This window comes from Nansenia antarctica, assembly GCF_963989245.1.
Source record: "Nansenia antarctica genome assembly, chromosome: 1".
NCBI classification, from domain to species: domain Eukaryota; kingdom Metazoa; phylum Chordata; class Actinopteri; order Argentiniformes; family Microstomatidae; genus Nansenia; species Nansenia antarctica.
Window position 1 is genome coordinate 1,431,754 of NC_137674.1, and position 18,775 is coordinate 1,450,528.

At 45.4% G+C, this 18,775-nt stretch overlaps 1 protein-coding gene across 4 annotated transcripts in view; it reads right to left on the minus strand.

Moving 5' to 3' along the window:
• Positions 1–773: 773 nt before the first annotated feature.
• Positions 774–18,775, minus strand: part of klc1b (kinesin light chain 1b) — a 42,933-nt gene continuing 24,931 nt past the window's right edge. For 2 of the 4 annotated variants that reach the window (XM_080524434.1, XM_080524433.1), the window contains exons 10-16: positions 14,915–14,964; positions 14,116–14,183; positions 13,356–13,464; positions 12,133–12,285; positions 4,107–4,231; positions 3,890–3,947; positions 774–2,778 (exon numbers count right to left, since the gene is read on the minus strand). In XM_080524434.1, the coding sequence (XP_080380560.1) occupies positions 2,704–2,778; positions 3,890–3,947; positions 4,107–4,231; positions 12,133–12,285; positions 13,356–13,464; positions 14,116–14,183; positions 14,915–14,964 (638 nt within the window). In that variant the 3' untranslated portion in view covers positions 774–2,703. Of the gene's footprint in view, positions 2,779–3,889; positions 3,948–4,106; positions 4,232–5,853; positions 8,218–12,132; positions 12,286–13,355; positions 13,465–14,115; positions 14,184–14,914; positions 14,965–18,775 lie in introns of those variants that run through there. The other 2 variants (XM_080524435.1, XM_080524436.1) reach the window with 2 other exon arrangements.

The window sequence follows — 18,775 nt, forward strand, 5'->3', positions numbered from 1 at the left end:
AGGAGACACAGGAGGAGGAGACTCAGGAGGAGGAGACACAGGAGGAGGAGACACAGGAGGAGGAGACACAGGAGGAGGAGACACAGGAGGAGGAGACACAGGAGGAGGAGACACAGGAGGAGACCCAGGAGGAGGAGACACAGGAGGAGGAGACACAGGAGGAGACCCAGGAGGAGGAGACACAGGAGGAGGAGACTCAGGAGGAGACACAGGAGGAGGAGACACTGGGGCAGGAGAACAATCACATTTGGATGACGGTTTTGTACTCATGCTTTTTGGTTAGTTTTATTTCCAACAGAGGAATAGAAGTCACACTTGATTCGTTGTGGCAAGAACATGTTTGGTGTCCTCTGATCTGAATGTAAATTAAACACACAGTGAACTTCACTACTAGACTGAGATACGATGACATGATGATAACCATTATGTAAAAAAACAAACATCTTTGTAGCAAAATGATGGGTGTGATGTGCAGTCAAGATTGGCAAAAATCGCAAAAGCTCCCATCTGCACATTTTTCAAAACACAAAACACAACACCTCCTATCTGCAATTTATTTGTATTTTTATGAACACATACTATAGTAATATAGTCCCCAAACAGTGTATTATGTGATGGGTATCCTTAACAAAATAGCATTCTGCAAGAAAACAAGACAGTTGTTTTTGTTTTCCCCAAAAAGTGAATTTTGCAGATAGGAGGTTTTGCGTTTCGGCCATCGATATGCAATTCTCTTGAATTGTTCACACAAAGACAGAATTCAGACCAGCTGGCCAGGGAACATGTATCTTTATTGGAAGACAGAAAAAGCAGAGTGGACAATGATCAAAAGATTGACAAATGACACGTACAGTATTACCCGTAAGAACCAAACCAAAGAGATCGATAGAAACCTAATAGATCCAAACAGGTGGAATCTCTCACCAACATAAATCAGCATTAGTCAGAGTACGAGTCATCTTATGAGACTAATCAATAAATTGACACATTTTTGGATTTTACATCACTAACATCTTAAAAACCCTGAAAGCATGGGAATTACAAACAACGGTAATAATATTAAACGTATTGTGTAGATTGAGAGAGATGAATCAATTCTGGATGAGAACATGCCAGTTGTGTTCAATGTTAACGTTTATATATATATATATATATATATATATATATATATATATATATAAAATAAAATAAAAGATTATGTTGATCAAAGAGAGAAGACCCATCCAAGAGTTGTGCAAAATTACCATTCATAAAATTACCATATTTACACATGTATAACACACAGTAACACCACTGTAAACAGAACATCCAGAGAGTGTAGCGCCCGTCAATGGCGATGTGACTGCGGACAGAGGTTTCATTCACCTCAGTCTGAGTGAAATCATCAGGTGATCTCAATGAACTTTCCAACATCTTATTTCAGCAGCGGCCCCAAAGGCACCAAGGGGTAGCGTTGTGCCACCTTTCTCTAAATGACAATCTCCTGGCACCTTCATCCATGATGAGTTTATTAACACCCATGTTCAAATCGCTAGTCACTACTCTTCTATTTCATTTAGGAGAGAGCAATCTTCATGCACTGCATTCTGGGTAACAACGTATCAGCTGCTTGTGTTTATGTTTGAAATTGGAATAAATAAGCCAGAAGAGAGAGAGCTCCAACAGCAACCCAAACCTCCAGCTGTGCCAGTGAGGTTCAGACCTCGTTAGACACTTCAGAAGTATCTGGACTAACTTGGCTGAGTCTGGTTCATTAATAAGAATCTGTCTCTTATTTATACGATTTTTGACATTTCCAGTGGGTCAAATATTGCATTCTATTTTCCATGTTCATTGATATATTCAAAGCTTTACACCAGCACGTTTCTCCAGAGAAAAGCTCAATCAGCACAGTTTGTGAAATTAAAAACAATTTACAAGCAAATGACAAGTCCAGTCCAGTTCCTCCAGCCAAAGAAAAACATGTTAGTCTAAAGTAAAACATGTTTTTTTTTTACAGCATCTTATGGTAAAATGCTAAAGAAACTGCAACAATAAAACATAGAATATCGATGGCACAGGAAGACAAAAAGCATTGTATTTAAACATCGAAGGGATGCACTGTCTATAATTACACTGAGGCGATATGGATTCCATTTGAAACTAACTAAAATCATCTACACAGCTAGTTTATTTCACATAAAGTATACGGAGCACATTGCACACACAGTTTACTGTGTCTTCCTGCTCTTTAAGAGATGAATATGCACATAAACCCCTCTGGCCAGACGGAGAAAACATTCAATCACTGAGCGGTAGATGGAGATGGTGGAGGAAGGTGGTGGTGGTGGTGAGGGGTCTAAGGAAGGGGGGGTCTTTGCGAGGTGACCTTGACGAATGAGAGGGGCTGTGGTTGGACGCATCTTTGGGACCAGAAGAGTTTCAGAAGAGAATGAGGGAGAGTCAATGTCTTTGGGTCAAAGGCTTAAGATGGCTGAGGGGCAGTTTGACTGACTGTGTCTTTGGGGGGGGCAGAAGTTGTGGTTATACCTTATCTGTGGTGGTGGTGGTGGTGGAGGAGGTGGCAGCATCTTTGGGGGGGGGTTATGGCTCCCAAGGGCGGTAGTGGTAGTGTGGTAGTAGGAGGTGTTTCTTTTGGGGGGGGCAGTGGGTGCGGAGCTCAACTGAGACTGGGGTGATGTGTGGCTGTACCCTGGGTTGTCGCTAGTTTCCACTGTACAGGTCCACAGTGCTGGAACTCAACCCCCGACTGTCCCTCAAACTGCTGCTGCCTGGGCCCTGGGAGGACAGGAGAGAGAGAGGACAGGAGAGAGAGGACAGGAGAGAGAGAGGATAGGAGAGAGAGAACAGGAGAGAGAGAGGACAGGAGAGAGAGAGGACAGGAGAGAGAGGACAGGAGAGAGAGAGGACAGGAGAGAGAGAGGACAGGAGAGAGAGGACAGGAGAGAGAGAGGACAGGAGAGAGAGGACAGGAGAGAGAGGACAGGAGAGAGAGAGGACAGGAGAGAGAGAGGACAGGAGAGAGAGAGGACAAGAGAGAGAGAGGAGAGGAGAGAGAGAGGACAGGAGAGAGAGAGAGGACAGGAGAGAGAGAGGACAGGAGAGAGAGGACAGGAGAGAGAGAGGACAGGAGAGAGAGGACAGGAGAGAGAGAGGACAGGAGAGAGAGGACAGGAGAGAGAGGACAGGAGAGAGAGAGGACAGGAGAGAGAGAGGACAAGAGAGAGAGAGGAGAGGAGAGAGAGGACAGGAGAGAGAGGACAGGAGAGAGAGAGAGGACAGGAGAGAGAGGACAGGAGAGAGAGAGGACAGGAGAGAGAGGACAGGAGAGAGAGAGGACAGGAGAGAGAGAGGACAGGAGAGAGAGAGGACAGGAGGGAGAGAGGACAGGAGGGAGAGAGGAGAGGAGAGAGAGAGGACAGGAGAGAGAGAGAGGACAGGAGAGAGAGAGAGGACAGGAGAGAGAGAACAGGAGAGAGAGGACAGGAGAGAGAGGACAGGAGAGAGGACAGGAGAGAGAGAGGACAGGAGAGAGAGAGGACAGGAGAGAGAGGACAGGAGAGAGAGGACAGGAGAGAGAGAGGACAGGAGAGAGAGAGGACAGGAGAGAGAGAGGACAGGGGAGAGAGAGGACAGGAGAGAGAGGACAGGAGAGAGAGGACAGGAGAGAGAGAGGACAGGAGAGAGAGAGGACAGGAGAGAGAGAGGACAGGAGAGAGAGGACAGGAGAGAGAGAGGACAGGAGAGAGAGAGAGAAAAGGAGAGGGAGAGAGAGAAAGTATTATCATTATATGCTGAGAGGTAACAATCCCCTTGTCGCCAAGTGCTGCCGTCGTTCTTTGACATCATCCCCCTGCCCAGACTGAGCCATTGAGACTAGAGGTCTCACCCGGAAGGAGTCATCGCTGGTCTTGTTCAAGTAGTTCAGGGAAGCAGCTCTCTTCATGCTGTTGGAAAACACAAGAAGGCGAAACTCATCAAGTCTTTTACTAGCACATTGTATTTCTCAGAGTAAACATCTGACACAGAACCCCAGAGGCTTGTAGAGGCTGTGGAGGCTTTGTAGTTCTTGATCAGACTTCAGTCGGCGCTGGTGCTGTTCTTACTTGGTGCTGCGTGGTTCCGGAGGTCCGTTGCCCTGCAGCTTCTTGACCAGCAGCTCGCTGCTCCTGCGCAGGACGTCTCTCAGCTTCCCCAAGGACCCGCTGCGCTGGAGCGCCCCGCTGCCATCCTGCAGACACACACGCGGTCAACAACCCTGCACACACATCCACACCAGACATATCCACACCAGACACATCCACACCACACATATCCACACCATACACCACATCCAATCCACAGTCAAAGACACCCATGTGACTCAGCCACACCCACAAAGGACTAAATGAAATTGTATTTGATGAAGAGAAGTGTTTGATTTTTTCCAGTTGTTGTTGTGTTTTAATAGGTTCCATATCAGGTGATAAATGTGGATAAAGAGTGTGTTTGCGTTGATAGGACAGACGTTTGGGTACATGTGGGATGCCCAACATTTAGAGTCCACCTCACGGCTGAAAATCAGATTGTGTCTGACTGGTTCCATGGCGCTGTCCCCCAGAGGGATTCTATTACATTTAGACTGTGTGGTGTCAGTTTCACTCAGGTCTCCACACTGTCATCCAACCTCAGTCTCCACAATGAACCTCAACTATCCAAACATTTTCAGACATGTACTGTATTATATTCAATGCAGCACGTCTCATTTAGACAACTTCGTCTTTCTAAATTGTAACGGGATTTGGCTGTGTTATTCCTTTCTTCTGATCACAGTGACTGAATAACACTAGGACAGCCGTGCCTATTTCACTTCCTCTTAGCGCCGCCTCGGGGGTCAAATAGTCACCAGTCTTTACAATGGGAAGCTGCTACTTACACACAAAGACCACTAGATGGCACCTCTTGTAAATTAGCCTGTCTCCCACACAGAAAAACTGCAAAATAGCTTTATACTGGCTCATCCTGATGTGATTTTGAAAATGTAAGGATACTGGATGGTAGAACGCACATATCTAGGAAACGTCATGAAAGGAGGGTCCTGAAATGTGATCGAGTGCAAAGGTAAACATTATTTTTTACTCACTAGGTCAAAAGACCCCACCCATGGCTGTTCTAGTGATAAGCCATTACATAAGACCATTAGGCCTAGGAGGTGTTAGTTATATCTCTGCTCTGTGTGACCCTCAGACTGACAGTCCCGTTCACTCAGAGCTAATCACCTAACCCTAACCCATTCTCACAAGTGTTCCTTGTATGTAGGTAGTCAACAATACCTTATATGGTAACCTATATGGAATTATTAATTAGAATAGACTAGATAGGAGGATCGGTAGCAGTGACTTGATGAGGCCCAATTAACATTAACTACCCATCCATCCATCCATGCACCACTTTCCTCATGTTCTGTGTCTGTCCTACACTGGCGGTCCCCTCTGTCCTGCTGTCTGAACAATCTTATTGCACTTCCTGCAGAGGCTGTGAGGCCGAATCCTTTACTACTGCAGGGATACAACCGCAACGGTCAAATAAGTAAGTTGACATTAGATACATAGCTTCCTCTGACACCAGGACGGTTCAGCATTAGCATTCAGCATACAGACTGCAGTAACACAAACGATCCAGAAGGGGGCACAAGGTTCCTTAGGAGGCGAGGCGATGTTAGTGTGGCATTGCAGTAGAATACATCTACATATTTTACAGATAGTTTTTTTTTTAGTCCTCCACAACATGGATAAATGGATAAATGGATAAATATTCATAACATGCACATTTCCCCCCCCTTATCTGGAGCGGCGGTGAAGAGAAATGACAAACTTCACAAATGAAAAACTTTATTTGAGAATCTCAACAGGTGTCGATGCAACAATCATCACAATGCAGAATGGTAAATATATGCAGTCCTACGTTCTAAGATAGTGCTTATAATGCTTGCCATTTATATCAATAACAGACAGTTCAATAAATAATCAACATTCCACTAACAACAATAAATTGTCTGAATTACTTGATGAGGACAATGCTGTTTTCCTCTCTTTTTATTTGAATGTTTGATGTGTTGCACTCTTTGAAGTCGGCTATGCTTTCTTATAGTAAGGAATGGCAAATCAATGCAAGTCACATCTCCAAAAGCCTAAAGGGCTCTGCACACAGCGTGCGATTTCTGTTGCGCGTCAACATTCCATTTTGAAGTTTGAATGGAAGTCTATGAGAACATCGCATTTCAACACACACGGCCCCGATTTTAATCGCACGGCGAACATTCGATTCCATTCATTTTGAATGGGAAAAAGCACAAATTTGACAGTGCGACAAAACTCGCACGCCGTGTGCTTTGTCCCATTCAAAATGAATGGAATCGAATTTTCGCCGTGCGATTAAAATCGGGGCCGTGTGTGTTGAAATGCGATGTTCTCATAGACTTCCATTCAAACTTCAAAATGGAATGTTGACGCGCAACAGAAATCGCACGCTGTGTGCAGAGCCCTTAAGATTCATCAGTACTTATTAAATTACACTTCAGCACTTCAGCATAGTTATTGAAATTAAATTACATTCACTGTGGGGTTTAGCGTCCAAAAACCAAAGCCTAATCAAAGTTCAGCTGCAACGAACTGTGGTGAGGAAAGGCAACACACTTCATTAAGCTTGGGTGTCAGAATATGTAGCCTGGAGCCATTAAAACACACACAAATACACACTAATAATACTACTCAGACATACAGTAGGTCTGACTGCGAAACTACGGCGTCTACTTTCTCAATACCAACACATCATTCAAAGGCAATATTCTGGGCTAGGACGCGGACCAAAGCCATAATCTCACAGAAAATGAACAGCTATGTATGCTGGGTGTTCCAGTACATGGGTGGGAGTTCTTGTTGTGCTAGCCTTTTAATCATTTAATAATCTGGCACATTACGTCTTTACTTCAAACACATCCTGTGCAAGGTAAACAGAGGCTATCTGAACACTAGTGAACAAAGGGGGGAAAGCAAAGCAGTGTGGTCACAAGAAGTCAAGCTCAAAGGTAATTGTGAGCTGTTGTTTCAAAAGGAGTAAAAGGTGAAGATGACCGTTTTGCTTTTGTGCCACAGAGCTGAAATGATCTGAAGCAGAGCTGAGAGCTTTCTGACTCCTAGGCTGAGCAGGCTGGGGGGGTCTGAGTGGCTAAAGACCAAGGAGCGGTGGCTGTGACAGTTATGACCACAGTGCCGCCTCGTCCAGCCGTTAATACACAGCAAGCATAAGAAAATATTGTGTAAACAAAGTCAAAACAATACAAAATAAAAACTGAATAGCAAAAAATATAAAAAGAGGACAATAGTGTTTGAATCAACAACATGTCCCCGACCCCTATCAACTCAAAAGTTAATTGGAGTTATTATATAATTATAATATAATCATAAAATCCCAGTTATGTAACAAAGTCATAAGCCTTTTACCGCAGTACCTCTTTCCAACTGCTCAGGGTCTTTGATCTCAGGCTGTTTGGATACATTTCAAATGACGAAATGAACTTAATAAAAGGTAGCAAAATAAAAGAAAGTGTCCTCTTCACTAAGAAAATACTATGGCTAAAAGAAAACAGGGCAGCCAAGTTTTGAATATGAAGCGTGAAAAGACTTAAAGAGAAGCAAAACAAAAAATCTAACTGCAGAGCAGACTGGAGGCGGGGGGACGGGGGACGGGGGGCAGCGGCAGGTCGCAGGTTGCATACAAACAGTTGAAATACAGACGAGTGTAAGAGAAAAAGAGAGAGAGAGTGTGAAAGATTTTCATGGGGGGGGGGGGGGGAGTGTGGTGGTACATGACATTGTGTTATGGAAATGTGGAGAGAGAGAGAGAGAGAGAGAGAGAGAGAGAGAGAGAGAGAGAGAGAGAGAGAGAGAGAGAGAGAGAGAGAGAGGAGGAAAACAATTGTGAGAGGAGGAGTGAGACAGGGGTTAGTAAAGGAGAGCAGAGGAGAGCAGACCAAACATCCCAACAGTTGTCAACACAGGGGAGACAGAGGCGACAACAGGAGCATCTCGCCCAGGGCACCAGGAATGGTAGAGGAGGAGCGTTTCATTTGGTGAGGAGGTGAGAGAAGGCCGGGAGGGGGGCAACACACATCCTTTTGCTATTTTGTTGGGGGGAAGGAGAGAAGGAGGATGGAGGAATAATCTTGATGGCTTAGGCCTAATGAAAAAAAGAGAGAGAGAGAAAACAGACAAAAAGACAGACACAACCATATGATTAAACGTTCTGGGGACGGCCATCTAAATAAACCCTACCTCCGGTCCAGACTGACCTATAAAACGTATTTATCTATCCTCAAGGCAAGACTACACTGCAGAGAGGTCTGTAGAGAGCTGTGATTTTAAATAATTTGCTAGTGTACGATGCACAATTGATGAATTGCGGACACTTTTTTTTCAATGATGCTGCATCTTTCTTTTACTGGCGAAGCGGTGCTGTGAGTACCGTCACTATGACTCAGCAGTTTCCTGTCTGGGCGGCTGGGCAGGGGTGAACTTGGCACACGGCGCCCAGCCAGTGACTGCGCACTGCAGACAGAGAACATCTGCAAGCAGCATCAGCAATGTGGCACAGTCACAGACCAGACAGAGAGAGAGAGAGAGAGGAGGTGGACAACTACCTGAATATTAACCACCTTCCCCTTTCCTCCCTTGTTTTCCAAAGGTATACTGCAGTGATGCAGCAAGCGTCAAATAATGATGAGATTAAAGAATGTGTTGCAGTATCGGAGTGATAGCAGCCAGGATTATACACCCCCCCCCCCCGCCACCCCCTCCCTCCTCCGCTACATTAGCGACAGTAGGCTAATCTAGTCTGATATTGTTTTCTGACAGTCACTAACCCACCCCAACCCTGCAAGCTTTGGTCCAAACTGTCTGGAGAACAGGAGAAGGGAAGAGTACAATCCACTGGATGAAAAAAAGGGAAATCTGATTTACAGGCTGATTGGTTGCCATGGCAAGAAGAAAGGTCATCAACAAACGTAGATTAGAGTTATTGACACAGATAGGAAGGAGGGTAGTTGAAAGGCAGGAGGAGGAGGAGGAGGACAGGGCATGCAAACTATCAAACAATGCAGAAGCCACCTAGCCTCCATCACAGGGAGACATTTAAATCGTGCATTTTAAGCAGGCGCACAGACTCCGACAAAACCACGATACGGCCACAGTACAACGTCAAGCATGCTACAGAGTTCACCGCTACGTCTGTCTGTCGCTGGTCAAACACAGCGAGCTAGAGGGAAGGAACTATGGGGGGCTAGTGAAGGACCCCTACAGCCAACACAACGCTGACCTCGGTCAGACACCTGCAGTTCTCTGAAACGAATAAAGCTGATGACTGTATATCTACATGTGTTTGGCCCCACGGAAGCCTCTAATCTGTCCAGCTCAGATGTGTTCACCACAGAAGAGTTTAACAGCACCAGCGAACAAAAACATTTCATCAGCTTGTAGTCCCAAGACAGGACCTGTGCTGGGAACTGTGGTAAAGATTGATTGCTGGCTCAATGGTGGAACGATGGACAAACACATGTATGTGACTGGTATTGCCATAGAGGCCCAGTTAACACACAAAAGGGAGATGACCATCTCTGCATTTTATGGCAGCATAAACATCCACGGTCTACAGGGTTATGTACGGCATGGAGGGAATACCTTGGCTACAGTGATATAATATAATACTGCCATTGGTGAATGATACATGGATGGATGGATAGATATTGTAACTTATTGTTTATAATAATCACTGTGATGATTAGGAATACTGTTTCTAAATTACAAGCCATTTATAAGTATAGGTGGTGCTTAACTAGGATATCTGCACAGTTTATCAATCTGAACAGACTTTTAAGTTTGAGGTCATAAGATGTTCCGCGGCCATCACCAAGATCATAAAGGCAAGCACGAGCCAACAATCCACTCCGTTCTGTTGACTAATGATGAACTATTTGAGCATTACCATTGGAAACGAATCAGCTGTAATCTAATCCTAACCATTCTGCATAGATAAGTGAGGTGTTTTAACAAATCATGGCTGCTTACAGGAAAAAAGTGCTCAGTAGATCTGAAACCTTTTCCTGCAGGCTTTAGTTCAGTAGGCCAGTGGGGCTTGAATATAAATGTGCATACATGCTAACCGTCAATTACACCAAAACATCGCAGGGTAGAGATGAACCAGCCATTAACAGGTTAATGGGTAATGTAGTAGTGCATCTCAACACGACTGAACACATTGACCGTGGTGGTGTTGGGTCTTAACTGAGCGTGTTAAGAGGAGCGCCCCCCACAGGCTGTCGCTGGCAGCACATGCGTGTTGGGAGTGAGGAGGTGTAGTGAAAGGGTGGGGGGGTGAGTGCACTAGTGAGAGAAGAGGCACAGACTCAGATGGGGGGATCTCTACCAGTGATAATAATTAATTATATTTATATAGCTTTTTTCTGAGGCTCAAAGACGCTGACAATATAGCGATACTGTGTGCTGGAGCAAACCTTTTCTTATCGGACAACAGCAGATTTTGATTTCATTTAACCTTTATTTAACCAGGTAAGACAATTAAGAACAGATTCTTATTTACAATGCCGATCTGGCAGAAGGCACAGCCTTTTGAGGGGAAGGCGGTAAAAGATGTTTGGCCTCCATTGTAAGTCCCCATTAAGTGTACTGTGGTAACTAAATCTCTCGTTCCCCTAGGGCCAGAAGAGGAGAGGGGAGTAAGCCTCACCCCAGCATTAAATGTCCAGATGCCCAATAAGACAAACAGCTGAGAGACATTTCACTAACGGGCTTTTAACGACTCAATGGGTTTGGGTCGCAAATAAATAACGGTGTTGACAGGAATTTGGGAAAATTCCCACGATGCCCCAAAGTGAGCCTGTGCCATTGTTTTCTCTTTTGTTTAAAAGCAAAAAAAAAAAAAAATGAAAGATACGACATTAAAAAACAGGAAAGTAATAATGTGACTTTGCAAGCACCAAACACAAACACACACTAACTGAACAGAGGTTATACAACAGAGGATGCCAGGACACTCAATCAGCTGTGTGCTTTCAGAGAAGGCTTTCCAGTTGACACTTAGGCAGGGCAGGGCACTCATACAGCAAGCTGGTGGACTGGTACAGATCGACTAATGTGTTCATCATTTTATTGATTAATCAATCGGTCTAAACAATTAATTTACGCAATGATATTGATGTACTTTTTCCAAATGCATTCAAGTGTGGGGTACTTCATCATTCAGGGACAGACACTGAATGCAGAAACTTCAATGTCACAGCAATCTTGCCATTATTAAAACTACAGCTAGCCTCAACACAGCGCTGTGTCATCGTGCTTCCTGTCAAGTGTCGTGTGCGTTGCAGTTGTAGTGTTTGGGCTTCGAACAGTGAACAAAGAATCATATTCGGGCTTCTTTACAAAAGTATTCCCACACGTCAGAGGCTCTGGGTCAGAGTTTTTACAGACGAACCCTCCTCAGCACAGACAACAGGGTTTGTCTCCTCCCTATGCGGCAGGGATGAATATGCAAATCAATGAATTTACATAATAACTTCATTACATTGACTTATCGTCGCAGCCCTAGTGCAGACACCCGCAAAAGAGCTCGATACGCAGCGCCACGACCACGACAGGACAGCCTTTTTATTTTTTGCTTTTTATTAGTTAGTTATTTCTTTTCTGAGTGGGGCAGTCCCACTCCTATTTTTCCTTTTATTGACAGATACAGTATAGATGTAGACAGGAGGGATGGGTGAGAGAGAGAGGAGGGATGACATGCAGGACATCGATCCGGGAACCCTGCGGTTACGTGGTCGACGCTTAACCCGCTACGCCAGCTACGCCAGCTACGCCAGCTACGCGCCCCCATGACAGGATCCCCTTGACCCACTAGTCCTTCCCCGGGCTACAGAGGACGCGGTGGGCAGGGTCGAAGGTCATGGCCACGGAGGAACAGTTCTGTACCAGCCCAGCAGCTCAGCGGTATGAATGTATGTATGTATGTATGACTGTGCTCTGTCCTGCGGTAAGGCCAATGGGTATTTGGGTTTCTGAATCACCGAAGTGGATTTGTACTCACCCCGTTCCACTCTACGCCCATACTCACTTCCTCCCCCGTCTCCGAGCCGCTCTCGTACTTGACGCTGGACAGACTGTCCCGGCTCCTTCGCCTCTCCCCCTCGCCGTCCTTTAGGATCTCCACCACGCGTGTCTGATGGATGGGGTCTATGCCCTGAGAGAGAGAGACAGAGAGAGAGAGAGTGCGCACACACACACAGGCACACACACACACACACACACGCACACACACACACGAAGGCAGGCGCACACACACACACACACACACACACACACACACACACACACAAAGGCACGCACACACACACACACACACACACACACACACACACACACGGGACACACAGGGACGCACGTACGCACCAGGCACACAGACAATTTTTTTAGTTATCAGAAGCCTATAGAAAAGTCAATAGCTACGTGCATTTTAGTAACCTAAAGTGAGGGGGTGTGGAGTTATGATGCTATGAGAGGCTACGACGGAGCCTCACAGAAACAAGGACACAAAGAAACGTCAGTGAAATGGGAGGAGTGATGTTAGAGGGGAGAGGTGGAGGTTCTGGTAAGACTAGGAGTGATGTCAGAGGGGAGAGGTGGAGGTTCTGGTAAGACTAGCCGTTAGAAACAAACCACTTACTGTGTTGCTCTGGATCCAAAACAAGGCAGAAAGAGACAAAAGTAACATCAGTTTCAGAGCCCTAACATTGAAGGCCAGTCCTCTAACAAAACCATTCTGGTTAACACTTTGATTGACATGTTTAAGGGATCATTATGATAAAAAAAAGAAAGTGAAAGCTGCTTACTCCATAATGATATGCTTATATCGCCTATGGTATTCTAAGTAGTTACAACATCTCACTCTGACTCAGGTCGAGCGTGTGTGTGTGTGTGTGTGTGTGTGTGTGTGTGTGTGAGTGAGTGTCTGCGTGTGTGTGAGCATATGTGTGTGTGTGTGTGTGTGTGTGAGTGAGTGTCTGCGTGTGTGTGAGCATGTGTGTGTGTGTGTGTGTGTGTGTGTGTGTGTGTGTGTGTGTGTGAGTGAGTGTCTGCGTGTGTGTGAGCATATGTGTGTGTGTGTGCATATGCGTGTGTGCAAATGCGTGTGTGTGTGAGAATGTGATGTGATGTGTGTGTGTGTCTGTGAGTATGTATGCATATGCGTGTGTGATGTGATGTTGTGTGTGTGTGTGTGTGTGTGTGTGTGTGCGTCTCCAGGGTCCTGACCTGCTTGCGGGACCTCATGGCACACTCCTCCAGGGTCTCAGCTGCCTCCAGCTTGCCCTGCCGGCGGTACAGAGCTCCCAGGTTCCTCAGCGTGGTGTTCACCGTGGGGCTGGGGACACACAGGCAAGGCAGGGTTATTTGTATACCGCCAACTAGTGGTCTTTGTGTGTATAGCACATTTCATACAACAGGGGCAATTCAAAGTGCTTTACATATAAGTATTAAAAAATACAGAAAAAGAAGGATAGTAAGAAAAAAGAAAAATAGAAAAAGAATATATACATATATAGAAAATAAATAGACAGACATTTAACAACATAATAAGAGAATGAATAAAAAGATATAGCCTCGATAAAAGTGTTATTACTGCAACTGTATTCAAGCGCTGCTCTTCCTGATATGGTGTGTGAGATTGCAGGTACTGCATCTGTGTTCAACCGCTATCAGTCGTCACCACTCATACTGACACAAGAAGTCAAACATTGTCCTTGAGATGGCCTCTTAAATGCACAGCATTATTGTTATCGCGGGAGAACTTGATACATATCTTCTAAAAGCACTATCCATTATTTACAAATCTTTATCTCAGATCTGGCAGATCAGGCATTCTGAATAACAGTTACATAAGCAGTCCTGTGTGTGTGTATATGTGTGTGTGTGTGTGTGTGTGTGTGTGTGTGTGTGTGTGTGTGTGTGTGTCTGTGTATGTGTGTGTGTGTGTATGTGTGTGTGTATGTGTGTGTGACTGTGTGAGCTTCACCTGTTGACTTTGCAGGCCTTGTACCAGCCTCCGTACTCGCCATACGGGGTGTTGTCTCTATGCTTGCCCTTTAAGTACGTCAGGGAGAGAGAGAAGAGGGGATGAGAGGAGGAGTGGTGAGGGACGTCAGAGAGAGAAGAGGGGATGAGAGGAGGAGTGGTGAGGGACGTCAGAGAGAGAAGAGGGGATGAGAGGAGGAGTGGTGAGGGACGTCAGAGAGAGAAGAGGGGATGAGAGGAGGAGTGGTGAGGGACGTCAGAGAGAGAAGAGGGGATGAGAGGAGGAGTGGTGAGGGACGTCAGAGAGAGAAGAGGGGATGAGAGGAGGAGTGGTGAGGGACGTCAGAGAGAGAAGAGGGGATGAGAGGAGGAGTGGTGAGGGACGTCAGAGAGAGAAGAGGGGATGAGAGGAGGAGTGGTGAGGGACGTCAGAGAGAGAAGAGGGGATGAGAGGAGGAGTGGTGAGGGACGTCAGAGAGAGAAGAGGGGATGAGAGGAGGAGTGGTGAGGGACGTCAGACTAGAACTACTACATTCCTGCGGTCGACAGTTATTACAGAGCTCTACTACAACTACAACTAACATGACCTTAAGCATACATGACACGCACTCACCCAACATGATCATACATAACCTTGACACTGGTTTCCATCCATGAATGTATACTTTAGAAACACACATACACACACACACACATGCACGCCCACACACGCACACGCACACAACACGCACACACACACACACACACACACACACACACACCCCCACACACACACACACACACACACACACACACCCTACCTTGCTCTCCTCCCTCTCTTCTGCGTGCATCCAGATAGGCTTGTTCTCAGCTGTAAATAGAGAGAGAGGAGAAGTGTTCAACACTGTCACAACACTACAGGGGTGGGGGTGGGGGGGACTGGAGCACTGTCACAACACTACAGGGGTGGGGGTGGGGGGGACTGGAGCACACTGTCACAACACTACAGGGGTGGGGGGTGGGGGGGACTGGAGCACTGTCACAACACTACAGGGGTGGGGGTGGGGGGGGACTGGAGCACTGTCACAACACTACAGGGGTGGGGGGTGGGGGGGACTGGAGCACTGTCACAACACTACAGGGGTGGGGGTGGGGGGGACTGGAGCACTGTCACAACACTACAGGGGTGGGGGTGGGGGGGACTGGAGCACTGTCACAACACTACAGGGGTGGGGGTGGGGGGGACTGGAGCACAACACTACAGGGGTGAAACACTGTCCCAACACTACAGGGGTGAACACTGTCCCAACACTACAGGGGTGGGGGTGGGGGGGACTGGAGCACTGTCACAACACTACAGGGGTGGGGGTGGGGGGGGACTGGAGCACTGTCACAACACTACAGGGGTGGGGGTGGGGGGGGACTGGAGCACTGTCACAACACTACAGGGGTGGGGGTGGGGGGGGACGGGAGCACTGTCACAACACTACAGGGGTGGGGGTGGGGGGGACTGGAGCACTGTCACAACACTACAGGGGTGGGGGTGGGGGGGGACTGGAGCACTTATTCATTAAGTCTAGATTATCATTCTTCAATAGGATCAAACTTGAACTTTTGAGAAACCCTGGGCATATAGAAAAATAGGTTCCAGAAGAAAGTTTATGGTATTGAAAAGTCTTATTTCGGTAGTGTAAAAAGTTTAGGATGATAGATAGAGTTGCTGGGTAGTTGAAAGAGAGGTAGAGTGTAGTATGGCCCAATAGAAGATGGTCAGAGGGTAGCATACAGGCAAATAGATGAAAGAGGGGATGTATAGATGAAAAAGGGGGGAGATATAAAATGAGTAGTGACTGGGAATAGGAAAAAGGAATGTTGGCTGAGAGGTTGAAAGAAAGTGAGGATACATATAACATGGTCAGGTAGTAGTAGTAGTAGTAGTAGTAGTAGTAGTAGTAGTAGTAGTAGTAGTAGTAGTAGTAGTAGTAGTAGTAGTAGTAGTAGTAGTAGTAGTAGTAGTAGTAGTAGTAGTAGTAGTAGTAGTAGTAGTAGTAGTAGTAGTAGTAGTAGTAGTAGTAGTAGTAGTAGTAGTAGTAGTAGTAGTAGTAGTAGTAGTAGTAGTAGTAGTAGTAGTAGTAGTAGTAGTAGTAGTAGTAGTAGTAGTAGTAGTAGTAGTAGTAGTAGTAGTAGTAGTAGTAGTAGTAGTAGTAGTAGTAGTAGTAGTAGTAGTAGTAGTAGTAGTAGTAGTAGTAGTAGTAGTAGTAGTAGTAGTAGTAGTAGTAGTAGTAGTAGTAGTAGTAGTAGTAGTAGTAGTAGTAGTAGTAGTAGTAGTAGTAGTAGTAGTAGTAGTAGTAGTAGTAGTAGTAGTAGTAGTAGTAGTAGTAGTAGTAGTAGTAGTAGTAGTAGTAGTAGTAGTAGTAGTAGTAGTAGTAGTAGTAGTAGTAGTAGTAGTAGTAGTAGTAGTAGTAGTAGTAGTAGTAGTAGTAGTAGTAGTAGTAGTAGTAGTAGTAGTAGTAGTAGTAGTAGTAGTAGTAGTAGTAGTAGTAGTAGTAGTAGTAGTAGTAGTAGTAGTAGTAGTAGTAGTAGTAGTAGTAGTAGTAGTAGTAGTAGTAGTAGTAGTAGTAGTAGTAGTAGTAGTAGTAGTAGTAGTAGTAGTAGTAGTAGTAGTAGTAGTAGTAGTAGTAGTAGTAGTAGTAGTAGTAGTAGTAGTAGTAGTAGTAGTAGTAGTAGTAGTAGTAGTAGTAGTAGTAGTAGTAGTAGTAGTAGTAGTAGTAGTAGTAGTAGTAGTAGTAGTAGTAGTAGTAGTAGTAGTAGTAGTAGTAGTAGTATAGCCAGATAGAGAAGAGAAGGTAGGATATACATATTCCTTAGTGGAAAATAATTTCTCATAACCATAATTGTGTTTGCATCAATTAATTCAAGTGATACAGCAAAGAAAGTGGCTGGAAATGTGTTTCTTTGGTCAACAGATAATTATGAAATGTTCTGAGTTGGTAGTGACATCCTAATCCACACAGTGTGTAATTGACTCCTATGCAAACCAGAGACTATAAAAACAAAACAAACTATTCGTTCAGAAATCACATGAACTATTATCCTTGCACTCAGACGGATTCAAATCAACTTGTTGAGTGACTTGAAGACATTTTTGTATTTGAGCAAATGTTTGAGTGTCATACTAAAGGGCCTGAATACTTGTACATGAGATATTTTTGTATTTAAATGTTTTAATACATTTCCCCAAGTTAGAGAAGGGGTGACATGCAGGATAGGGCCGGAATCAAACTGGGAACCCTGCGGTTACATGGTCGACACCAAGCTCCCCAAATTAATTCATTAAACATGCACTCATTAATGGTAATTCATAAAATATGCATTTGACAAAGCCTCTCAGTGTGATGACCGTGCATATAAAACACAAAAGCTAATATCTCTTCATAAATTATTCTTTATAGATTATAAAATATTAAACAAGAACATCATTAGGCTTGCCTTTCCAACCTTGCTTTATTTAATTTTACATTAGGCCTATTTGAGACAGCCCATGAGAGCAAGGACTGGAGAGTTGAGAGGCTTAACAGGACATTGTGGATGTGCAGTTGTTTGCCTACAGTCTTGCTGTATTTTTTAATAATGTATGTAAACTTTTGGCCTGTACTGTATGTAAAGCACTTTGAACTGCCGCTGTTGTATGAAATGTGCTATACAAATAAACTTGCCTTGGCTTACAGTTATGTCTGTTACACAGTTATGCAACATATGATGTCACAATAGCTTTTAAGCATGGCCTGGGGTGGTCCAGTGGTCTAGCACCGCGGTCTACAGTGTACACATATGCTCATGTCGGCACGGGTTCGAATCCGGCCCCATGCCCTTCTGACATGCCCTCTCTCTCCCTTCGTCTCCTTACTTTCCTGTCTGTCTTCACTGTATCTGTCCAATAAATAAAATAAAATAAACAAATATGCGTGGGACTGCCCCACTCAGAAAAAAATACTTAAAAACCCCCAAAAACTATAGCTTTTAAGCCTGATTCCGTGTTACTGACCACCGAAGACCCTCCTCCTCTAGCCCCTCCCCCTCCTGTAGCCCCTCCCCCTCCTGTAGCCCCTCCTCCTCCTGTAGCCCCTCCTCCTCCTGTAGCTCCTCCCCCTCCTGTAGCCCCTCCTCCTCCCGTGTTACTGACCACCGAAGACCACAAAACAACTAAAACACACATAACTGCTAATCACTGCTCAAGGGCATCAGAGTTGTTTTGATCCTAAAACTGTGATGATCGACCCAGAGGCGGGGTCTGGAAAGGGCTTTATATAACTGTGATGATCGACCCAGAGGTGGGGTCTGGAAAGGGCTTTATATAAACTGTGATGATCGACCCAGAGGTGGGGTCTGGAAAGGGCTTTATATAACTGTGATGATCGACCCAGAGGTGGGGTCTGGAAAGGGCTTTATATAACTGTGATGATCGACCCAGAGGTGGGGTCTGGAAAGGGCTTTATATAACTGTGATGATCGACCCAGAGGCGGGGTCTGGAAAGGGCTTTAAACTGTGATGATCGACCCAGAGGCGGGGTCTGGAAAGGGCTTTAAACTGTGATGATCGACCCAGAGGCGGGGTCTGGAAAGGGCTTTGATGATCGACCCAGAGGCGGGGTCTGGAAAGGGCTTTGATGATCGACCCAGAG